Source organism: Poecilia reticulata, linkage group LG2 (genome assembly GCF_000633615.1).
Source record: "Poecilia reticulata strain Guanapo linkage group LG2, Guppy_female_1.0+MT, whole genome shotgun sequence".
Lineage (NCBI taxonomy): Eukaryota > Metazoa > Chordata > Actinopteri > Cyprinodontiformes > Poeciliidae > Poecilia > Poecilia reticulata.
The window spans coordinates 15,974,997-15,986,966 of NC_024332.1; the positions used below are offsets into that span (position 1 = coordinate 15,974,997).

General features: G+C 38.8%; 1 protein-coding gene across 5 annotated transcripts in view; it reads left to right on the top strand.

The window, feature by feature from the left end:
• The window catches only part of LOC103479055 (sodium leak channel non-selective protein-like), a 63,416-nt gene extending 51,471 nt beyond the window's left edge, over positions 1 to 11,945 (top strand). For 4 of the 5 annotated variants that reach the window (XM_017310795.1, XM_017310797.1, XM_017310798.1 and 1 more), the window contains one exon: positions 9,308 to 9,445. In XM_017310795.1, the coding sequence (XP_017166284.1) occupies positions 9,308 to 9,430 (123 nt within the window). In that variant the 3' untranslated portion in view covers positions 9,431 to 9,445. Of the gene's footprint in view, positions 1 to 9,307; positions 9,446 to 11,595 lie in introns of those variants that run through there. The other variant, XM_008433267.2, reaches the window with a different exon arrangement.
• Positions 11,946 to 11,970: the final 25 nt, after the last annotated feature.

An 11,970-nucleotide genomic window follows, 5' to 3' on the forward strand; every position in this document is an offset into this window, starting at 1 on the left:
AATACGCATGGACCAGATTTGGTCCCCCTGGCAGTTAAATGTTCATCAGAGGGACAGCCAGCGGGAAGGAAGACTCTGTGGCAGCTGGTTTTTGAGAATAACACCATGTAGCACAGACCCAAAGATAAAACAGTTTGTGTCTAGGATGTGTGCACTCTGCAGAGATGCTAGCTGTCCTTTCCCTGACCCACTAACTAGACCGGTATAAGTCCTGGATAGTGGAAACATCCACTATCCAGGATGTTTCCACTATCCATATATACAATCAGGTAGACCTGATTGTATATTTCTGTCTAACTTGCTTGAGTAATGGTTGAGTTAAGCTCTAGGTGCTTCTGACTGTACCAGTAGACTATCAAATCCACCTCTTGTCTGTATGCAAACTCCAAATGTGAGGCAACACAAGGAGGAAAAATGTAACCTCACACATTTATTTGTTTAACTTTGAACTGTTGTGCTGAAGTTGGTGAAGCTGGTGGCACCAAGTTCACCAAAATCTGCATCAACAAAAGTCCTTAAGTCGGTCTGCACCGGCTCTGACGTATGAGGAGGTCACACTATGAGATCCTGCATCTTTCCTGATTTTCTGCCTCTGAAAGAGCATATTTACATCTTCCTCAGAAACCTTAAGAGTAGGCCTGTCGCGATAAACGATAAATCAATTAATCGGACGATAAATTAAACCTATCAACCTCATTTTAATTATCGCCTTTATCGTCTCTTTCTGTCGTTTTTTCTTTCTGTTGACACTGAATGAAAAAAGGCTCAGCTCCGGTGCTCTCCACTGACTTTCCCTTCCTCATTTCCTTAGTCTAATGTCCAGCGCACACTACGGTCGGCCGTCAGTCAGCCCATTTTTTAAAACCTGAGAGACACATTAGCCGACAGAAATCTTAGGTATAACGGTTCGATCGGGTTCGTCGTACCGTGTGGTGTCCAGCCAAATGAGCACAAAATAATGGCTACAAGTCCAATTAACTTATTTTAAAACCAGGCATTAATCAATGCTTTTCTAGAATCTACCTGTGATGCATGTGGCTAGAGTCAGCGTAAAGTCCTGACTGAATGAAAATCATTATAACCTATTTATGTCACGTTAACGAAGAACAGCTGAAAATTACTGGGTTTATCAACTGCGGTAGCAATTTGGTTCCAACTCCTCTCCTTGTCATTTCTATATTCTTTGCATGAAATGTTGAATAAACATTAATGTTGTTTCCACAAATCATCTCCAAAGTCCGCTGGACTTCGGTTTGCGCCGTGTCAGCTGTTTGGGATTCCCCTTCGTAATTTCCCCCATTATTAGTCATTTCCATTAGTCATTATATTATTAGTCATCAGTGTCAAAAGGTCTTGAAACAATATTATCGTTTATCACGATAAATTTTTTAGACAATTAATCGTCCAGCAAAATTTGTTATCGTGACAGGCATACTTAGGAGACATTTCTGAGAGAGAGGGGTGGTTGCTGCATGTAGAGCTTTTGTGTCAAAGTGAGATGTGGACGAGTTGGTGGGAGGTGTGAACGGCTGCTTTTCAAACCTACGGTAGAAGCTGTTGAAGTTGTCTGTCAGACGAGGGTTCTGCTGACGATGTCTGGTTGGCCAGTCCAGGCTGATGTTGGGTAATTCTGCTTATAAGGAAGCAGGATTGCCCAAGGGGCAAAGAAGAGAAAAGGCTAGAAAGAAAATCTAAGTATTATGCATTTGTATTATCTTTTTAGTGCTATTTTGTTCTGACGTTCATTATTTCCATGCAGTTTTTTGTTCTAAAGAAAGAAAGGGATGATTTAGCTGCCAACCATAGTTGCTTCATAATTGACCAGTGAGAGAACATCTTTGCTAAAAAAAGAAGAAGAAAAAAAGCCAGGAAACATGTACATGTTCACCAACAATATCACACTTTCCATGTTGTCGATTTGCAGATTGATTTGATTTTGTCTCACAGCCTGAATTAACTGGAAACATGTTTTGACAAGTAGGAGATAATAACTTTCCATATCCCTGTGCTTCCTCTGACTACATTACACACAGCAAAAATGGTACTAAAAATATTTAACTTTAAGTAATCTTCCTTCAGTAACATCATCTACATTGAGGAGCGCTGTTGTTAGCTTAGCATGACCAGATAGCATTTAGGTATGGTGATTTTACTGAGACGATATGATTATATTTAGTTTCTTTCTGACTTTTCATCTGCCAGCTGAAAATCTCCCATTTCAGGTCAACAACTTCAAATGTCTTTGTGCATCTTGAATCCGAAAGCAATAAGTCTGCTGAAGTTACTATAATGTGTGATATATTACATGAATGATCACTTCAATGCTTTTTAATGTTTTTCTGGGCTACAATTGACATTGTATCATTTTAACTTTAGATTTATGTCTTTGCCACAATCTTAACCAAGCGACGAATTTAAACGTTTTGACCAGAAGACATATTAGTACTTATTTCTGCAGAGATGGAGATCTTCAGATTGTCTTTGAAATCCAGAGAAGTAACGTAGAATCTATCAAATGAACTGTTGTGCTGAGTAGCTCGTGGCATCTAACCATACTGCCATCTAGTGCAAAGCCTACACATGTGGATGTTAAATTAGAAACTGAGATTCTTTATGTATTTATGGGCAAAAATGCTAATTGGCGCATATGTTGTTTTTTTTATGTCTGTCTTCTCTTTTGTTTCTCTGTGATGAATTATGATTGATAGCTTAAAATTCCATGATATCAGCTTCAGCAGAAACGACCGAGTGAGGCCTCGCCACCTTCTGCACATCCTTACAGAAACACCATGGGGAACCAAACAAACCGCAGACTGAGGGTGTGATGTGGTGCCGGGTAAATTAGATCGCTGCCCCAAGTGTGTCTGGCAAGTCATGTTTTGAATGGAAAGAGCTGACAGCATGTGGTTGTCAGCTAASTTGCGTCTATCATCTTGTTCCATATTTGTAAAAGGGGCATGGTAGGATCTGGCACTGGTTGTTACATATCAGAGGAGGAGAGCGAGAGAGAGAGAGTGAGCTACAGAGGCTGGAGGAACAGAACAATATGTTAAATAGGAGGTAGGGAATAATTAACACACAGAGTGGGAGCATGGATAGGAACAAGCTTCATTGTCAGAATTTCACAGCTGTGACAGGAAACAGTCGCACTGAGGCAAACAAATAATGTCTCTAATTGTAATTTCTAATTTCCTTTCGGTATTAATGCATCGCGCTCACGTGGCAGTATATTGGATATTGGTGGATCCTCTCTGCTGCGTGCGTGATGCTRCAGCATCCATTTATTCAACACGATCTGCAATGAATATTCATTTCGTTCAGTAGAATTCAGTTTTGATCAAATGCATTATGAGGTGATAGCATTATGGCCTCCCACCATGGTTTTCAYGATTTATGAATTAAGCTAAAAGCCTGCCCTCCATTTATGTTATTTAATGGACTAAGGGGCTTATTTGAGGATTTAACAGAGAAGAAGAATAGGAACGAAGACAGAGGGAACAGAGAAGAAAGGCGCATAACCCCTTGGAGAATCCCAGTACAATGTGTTCTTATCTTTTCAATGTCACTTTCAGTTTTCATTTGGAAGATTTCCCGACCCTATGCTGCTGCCGAAACTGTCTTCGCAGTCCACGAAGTGGACTAGTTTATTTCTCCTTTAGAAATAAACTAGTTAAGTATTTTTTTTTACATTAAAGATTCCCAGTGTTTAATTGTTAAAACTTGGGCCATTTCTCCTTGTTGGATTGGTGTGACTTATGTTTGTAGGCTGACATTCTAACACGCGACCTTTCACCTCTGCCAACAAATTTTTGATCGGATTTAGAGWTGGACTTTGTAACGCGACTTCAAACATTAACTTCATTGTCCTTAAGTAATTTTGAAACCGTATACCTTGGGTTATCATTCATTTAGACCCATTTCTGCCAAGTTGTTAAATTACTGGCTGATGTCTTGAGATGTTGCATAAATATTTCTTAAAATATTTCTAAAAATAAATATTTACTTTCCTCACAAGGGGTTCTATTTTTGAAGGCTACATTGGTTTCTCTTGCTGAAAACAGCAACCAATGATGCTGCCACGCTGTACTCCACTATCAGGATTGGGTTCTCAGGAACATAGACTTTACCWGTTGGCTTCGAGTATAACGATGATCATTATAGCCCACTTCAATTTTCGATTTCTCAGATCTCTGAACATGCTTCCCAAAATCTGAAAACTGTAATCAACTTTTTTTTTATTCTGCTTTTTGACTAATGGCTTCTTCCTCTCTGAGTGGTCTTTCTGCCTGTATTAGTGCCAGATTATTTTAGCTTAACCGCTTCAGTTTACTCTACACCAAAGATCTGCAACTGCMGTCCTCAAGTGCAATTGTTCTACAACGTCTGGTTGCATCCCTCCTCCAACACACCTGAAAGAAATGAACAGTCTCACATACCAAGAATGTAATTCAGCCTTTTGATTCAAGTGTGTTGGAGCAGGGATGCATCCAAAAGATGCRGGACAAAGGCACCCGAGGCCTGGCGTGGCAGACCTCTGGCCTACAGCTTTACCRAATTTATTTGCTGTAATACAAAAAAGCTGTGTGTTTGAGGTGTGCCATAAAACACATATGTGCCTCCAGTTATTGGAACTGTCAGAAAGCTTGAGCCTGGACATCTTCAACTATCTAAATATTTGATTTTGGTCATTTGGTCCCTGACCGAAAGCAGATAAAGTTTAGTCTAATTATGTGCCTGAATGCATGTAGAAACTAAAGTAATTGTGATTCATYCAAGGCTTTTTTCTTTTGTTTTATGTCAGATGACTGGCATCATTTTTTGATTAAGAAATGGGAACATATATGGGACTTGAAGTTGTTTTCGGTATTAGGAACAGCTATCAGAGGTTTATGGGCTGTGTGGCTTTACAACAGCTCCAAAGCACGGCTCATTACCCAGCTAATGTGAGGAGAGGGTGACCCTGCTGACTCGCTCTCAGCTCTCTGTCCCYTGGGCCCCACAGYCATGCTTTCCCCAAGGCTAAAGGAAGACAGTGAGGAAATGTTGAGTCAAGAAAGGTCAAAGTGAATCACATGCACGCTTACATGTCTGCATAATAGAGGTCCGTTGTTTAGAAGGGATAMAAATCCTGCATCATTCATCGAAGAATGAGATAAAGATGCGTATTTGTATAATGTTCAGTCTGATCCACATCCTTCCACATAAACAACTCCCGTCTGGATGTGTTGATGAATGTGTTGTTTTGCTAGGCTCTGATGGCTGAATGGTAAAATGCAGATGACTTGACCAGTACGTACGCACACGCCTACAGGCATTCAGCTTATCTGTGTGGGCGGCAATTTCGTAGGTGGCTGTTCAGCAGTTCCACATTGTTTCTGCTGGCTGGTCTCTCAAATATTCATTTTCTATGTTTGTGCGTACAGAAGGTCCTTCAACAGGGACCAGTGGGATGGTTCGGAGGGCTTGTTCTGTGTGATGCATGGAGCATAGACATGACTGTCACATAAACAGCTAATGCTTTTACTCCTGTGCTTTAGAGTACCTGAGTGACTAATGACCAATTCTTAAATGTTGTACTGTTCCCACATTGTGTTAGTGGTTAGTGATACTCAATGGGTGGATGAATTGTTTGAAGACTGCTCCAAGATTAACAGACTTCTTTTTTTTTTTTTCAAAAACTGCAAGCCATATGTTAAATCATGAATTAGTTATCATAAATTTTTATTATTTTTCATAAATTAATTCTACTTCACAGATCCTGTATCCATTGTTTCGGTACTCTGATAGCTAACAGGTGCGCCTCAGTGAATTTGAATATCCTGGAAAAGGTAATCTAGTTYGCTTTGTGAATTTTCTCCAAACTTTTTAATTGAGTTCTGCTTTACAGTCCTGCCAATGCTGTGGTTTCCTATCTTTCTTAGGGAAACTTTTTTCTTCCAATATTTTTCCTTGCTCTTAATATTCTGTTATTAAATAGATTAATTAATTCAATAAATTAGTACATGTTCCTCATGGTTATTTAAATATGTTAAAAACTAAATGCATATGAAAACATTTTTTCTCATTAAAGTTTAATAATAAAAATAGTTTGCAGTATCTGATTGGTTAATTTGCACAGCAGGTCAACTTCTGACAAATTATATAGAAAGGATCAGTGGTGGCTCTTCATACCAAATCCATGCAAACAAAAWAAAACCACAAACACATGATGTGTTTCAGCACAAAACTGAAGTTAAATAATTAGAATATTCTTTCCTTGAAACAAAATGCATGTTTTTACTAACAGATATATAATAAATTATCTACATGTTGGATTACTGTTTTTAAACAATTGGGGACACATTAAAGTTGCACATTATTATTTAGCTGTTGAACTATAGCACCTTTGGACCTTCATAATAAAAGTTTAAAATCCAATTGATGTAATTGTTCTGAAAAATAGAGTTACTTACTTACACACATATTTGTCACATGATAAAATAAAAGTTAGTGATGTTGTTATTATTCTGGGTCTAAGTTGTAAAAATTTAATTTTACACAATATTCAAGATAAATTTCCAGCATCTTTTTTGTGTTCTCTCTAATCATGGCTGCTTTTATCAAACCCACATTTTTGTGTTCTCTCTAATCATGGCTGCTTTTATCAAACCCACATTTTCCTACTGACCTTTCGCCATTGCTGAATTTGGCACAATGCTAATGGCTAATGTTTGTCAGCGCCACCCAAGTCATGGTCTGAAAATCCATGAAAAATCCTGAATGAAGAGCTTCCTAGCTCAGCGGAGCCTGAAATTGGCTTAAATGGAGGGGGAAGTGGTGGACGTTCACCTGAGTGAGTCTTAAGGCAAAACACATTAGTCTTGCTTCCATTGTTGCGCCGCTGCCCATGAAATTTCTTCGATGGCAGGAAATGTCGTACTCGGGTTTTATCTGCTTTTCGCTGGTGACTCCAAGAGACATAAAACTCCTGATTTGAGCAGACAACTGTAATGCAAASATGTGGTTAGAAAATACACATCATATACACTTGGAAGCATGCATTAATTCTAAAACTTAGCGGAAAATATTGTATTATTATTTTTGTCAGTGAGCCACAACGATACTTTAGACTTTAGTGATTGTGTTTTTATGTGGCAAGACAGAATGTCCAGCTGGAGGCAGCTCTTCTATCTGACGCTACTTCTGCGATGTATGTGCTTGCTTCATAGCAAGATTGTATGTCAATTTCTATATGAATACTGGAAACAATTTTTTTTCAAAGAACAGTGTTTATGAGCTATGTAGAGCATAGCTTAAGCACTATAAACATTTAGTTTTTATAATTATTCATTATTCAGCAAGGTGACTACGAGCACATCATGATCGGTAATATATTTAATTTAAATTGACAAATTAGTTTTTGTGAAACAGTTCAAGCTCAGTCAGATGAGAATAGATACTCCCAGTATAGTGTCACAGGCAGTGTTGTGGTCAAGACCATCTAACCCGAGACCAAGACAATACCAAGACCAGAGTGTATCGAGACCGRGTCAAGACCAAGACCAGCGCCGCGCTCTACATGATATGATAAAATGTGAAATATGATCAAATTGATCTGAAAGATCCATATTCCCATAAAAACACATAGATATTAAATACTTAATAAATTTAACCAATATTAAATTTAACAAACTCTTTGTTCTGCTTTGCTTCCATCTCTGTGCTATGATCTGCGATGGTCTCGTGCCATCCCTAAAAAGATAACGCCCTGGGTATTTACCCATGTTGTTTATGTCAGAAACCACCACTGTCTGCACCATTAATTAAACATAGCAATTGAGGCAATGCCCTGACGCTCAACTATGAACACTGACCAATGAGCAACAAGCAAGAAGTAGATACATGTATGCCAGTGGTTCCCAAACTTTTTGTCCTGCGCCCCCCCAGTGGTTTACAAACATTTTCTGCCCCCCCCTACAAATAGCTGTGTGGCTGAACGATGTGTTTTTGAGGGGGACAAAATGAATCTATGTAGCTGAACATAGACAACAACTTAGTCTATAAGCTACTTGTTAACAAACTTAAGGTGATGTATTGATATTAGCTATCTAGTCATCTTTTAGCTAACTTTACCTGCATCAAACAGCTTTACTAAGCAGTCTGTTAGTTTGAGGGGAAAACTGTGAAAAGTTCTTTGCGTTTTGCTGGTTTGCTGCCATGATTCTAACACACCTGTGCAACTCCGCACAGCAGCAGCAGGACCAAATGCGGTCGAGTCCGAGACGAGACTGAGACCCGGTATTGAGACCAAGACCGATCTCGAGTACTACAACACTGGTCACAGGTTGTACTTTGTTTGATTTTGGCGGTTTCAGAGTAAAGGAGCCTGTGTACAAATGCACACCACACTTTTCAGATKTTTATTTGTTTAAAAAACTTTATGAACCATGTATCATTTTCTCTTTGACTGAAAAGATTTGCATTATTTCATAAAATATTTAGTGACTTTATTATATGCCAAAATGCAGAAGGTTTTAAGGGGTGTAAAAGAAGAGAATAACACATAAACACAAAGCCAGTTTATTGGGGAATAAAACTTTCAACTGTGTTGTTACATAATCTTCATATGTTACTGTAATGTCTGTAAACCTTGTGGAAACTAAGCACTGGGGCTACAGGTGAGAAACAATTCTTAAAACGGGCTTTGAGTAAGTATCTGTCTTGAATCTGCATCGTAAAGTTCTTTGCCAATTGTACAAAGAAGTTCTGTTGTGTATGTTTTATTCCCTTTTGCAGCAGACTTATACTTGGTGAACAYAATATTGGCACATAACATTTTTTTTTCTTTTGTGTGCAATGTTTGTGCTATCTGGAAATAAAGACCCATGTAGATCAAAGGCAGTAAAAGCCCCAAAAATGATATCTGGGAACACATGCTTTCTAAAGTCTTGTGAGGAAAAAAATAAAAGCATTGATAGAAGCTGACATTTTTAGAGAACTGTAAGCTTAGGGAAAAAGATGGTTGCAGTAAATTTGAAACAACACTTCACACGACACAAAAAGCTTGGCTGTGTTAGAACGTTCCTGAAGATAAAGGCTTTCTTTCTCTGAGTTGGCAGAATTGATCATGACTTTTTGGAGAAGGAGAGCAATTTGAATTAATGTGTGTGAGAGGGGGGTGGGGGGGCGGTATATGTGCTTGATTGTTATTTGTGTGCTTTGCTTCTGCTCCCAAATGTAGAGGTAGACATTTAAAATTACTGCCTCATTTCTAGATCAGTACTGTAGAACAAATAAGCCCATAATTTTGCTCAAAATCTAATTTCAGCATGATGGCACAGGGGCAGCAGCAGTGAAGAGCCTTGATAATATGAAACAGAACAACATCAATTCCAGACATGRCACTCGTCATCAGAGACCGTTTTTAAAAATGCATATATACGTAAGGTGAGGTGCGAAGCGTCTCAGCATTTCAAAGCATGATATTTTTTTCTCTTTTTTATTTATTTATTTAGAATCTTAGTTTAAGAGCGGCTTTTATTTTAACCATTGGTTTGCATTACATCAAGGCACTTAACTTTATGGCACAGAGTGATGCTATTGACTCTGCTCCTCACTTCTCTCTGGCTGGGTCCATCTGTTTAGAGATTCAAGTACTCTATAACCCTTGAATGTATGTTATTGCTGCAGGAGACGGCATACAATCATTAGCCTGAGAGATCCTGCACACATGCATAATAAAATGTTCTCAGACAAGCACTTCGAAACCTGAAAATACAATTTAGTTGAGTTTTATTCTGGAACATTTATATATGTCACTCTTCTGCAGCTTGGCCWTGGCTGCTCCCAATGCTAAACCCATCCATTCATATTCTACACTTGCTTAATCCTCGCATAGTTGCGGGGGTCCGGTGACTGCTTTCAGTGGTCAATGGGAAGACTGCCAAATCCTTTTTTTGGAATATATTCAGTATAAATTGATTTGTTTGTTGAAACAAAATAACAGTCAGGCAGAGGGACATGTTCTGTCCTTTGCCTCCTAAATGATCCCCGAGCTTGAACATATGGATATTCTTCAGATTTTATGAGATAACAAGAGCTGTTGCTTGCATTGTTGTTCCATTCTATTTTGACGTTCTGATGATCCAGTCAGTGATTACACTGGAAGAGAATGTTTCCATTGTTTGAGCTCGCTCTTTTCAGCCTGTGAAAAGCACAGCTTTTGAGATYTGGCATAAGACTTTGCATGTGAAGACAGAATACATTATCTGAAGCTGCTGTGATACCTGATGTTTCCTATCCTGCTGTGGATGTATGTGGTTTGGAAACTTGTTTTACTTTTTGTGAACCACAGAGTCCTGTCGCGTATTTTAGATTATGTGCAGCTTCCGAATGGATAAGAAAATAGGTCGGGCTGTCATCAGTTGGAGCCGCTGCAAAGAATTGTCATATGAACGTAAATTGATCTTTATCTGAAAAGACAGATTGACTAATAATATAAAGTTGTTACTGTGTCTTTGCTGCGACCTAGTAATAGCAKTAATGGCACATATGTGGGCTACCAAGATCGTCTCAGATTGTTAATGCCAGTGTACCAAATTTTTCAACTATGATCAAAATAATCTGTGGAAACCATTTCTTAGCTGGTGATCAAATARTATGTCCATCAGTGTCAGCTGCTTAGAATTAAAATTTACCGTGACACATAATGTTATGGAAAAATGCTGTTCCAGTAGGTAACGGCTGTCTGGACTAGGGTGCTAAAAGTCCAATAGGTAAAGAAGCATTACAACCAACCAACAATGACAGACAAGATTGTTTTATGTTTTTTTTTTTTTTTTGAGCGCCGTTTATTAACATTTATAGGAGCCAATGGTAAGGTCCAAGCCCTTCTTTTTTCTTTTTTTTTTGTGACTCTCTTCACCAAGTTTAATTTCTGTCTTCATCTCCTTACACCATGCCTGTATCCCTGCAGCCAGAATATAGACGGAAAGCTTAGGCAAGCAGATGCTGCTGCATAATTCCATCTTCGCAGTGTGCCACTCACCCACTCAGGGCAAAAAAGAAACTCCCACATTCTTGTCTGCTAGAAGCAGGAATCCGATCGACAGACCTTCATTTCCTCATTTTATGTCTCTCCTTCCCGCTCGCAGGTATACTCCACTCTCATTCGGTAGCTTGAAATTAAATAAGTGCAGAGAAATTCGTTCGTGCACAAATATTATCGTTTTGCACAGAACTTTTACTGGGAGAGACATTCATTAAGTCCACTCAGTATTTTTTCCCCCGACTGTTACCTTCTCTGAGCGATATGCCGCCAATCACTATTGCTCTAAATTTAGTTCACTTTCAGGCCTAATCAGCAATGCATCATGGGATATCTCCAGGCACCCACACACTGAATACCTGCAAGGGAATTTCAATCAGCCTCCCCCATAAGTAATTAAATGAAAATAATTGGTTTCATTTCCTTTGTCATCTTTTTATTCCACCATTGTGTGCCAGGGYGCACACGCACATTATTCTGTCGCTTCCTTTTTCTGTTTTCCATTAACCACTCCAAAGTAATCTCTCTTTTTTTTTCTTTTGTTGCCATCTTCCCCCTATTATGAAAAGTAAGTGGGATCTCATCCTCTGTGTGGTTATCTGTAATGTACGTGACGTGTGTGTTGTAGGTAAGTGTGTTGCTGCCATCATCAGGCAGAGAAATAAAGCTGCACCTTTACAACTGAGAGAAATTCTCTCYGCCAGACTTTTTTWAAATTATTRTCTTTTTATTATTATTATTATTCATACGTACCGAGGATAATTTGAGGTTTTCAAAAATCCCAAATGTTCCTGCTGTCTTACACTTGAGCTGATTCTGTCCCTTTTTCCCCTTGTATCTTGTTTAAATCCCTCTCTTCTCCTCGCAGTGGTTGCGTCATCAAGGTTGATTTCACCATTTTACAGAAGCTTTTCATGCTGTTCTGCTCTGAATGTGAGCTGACA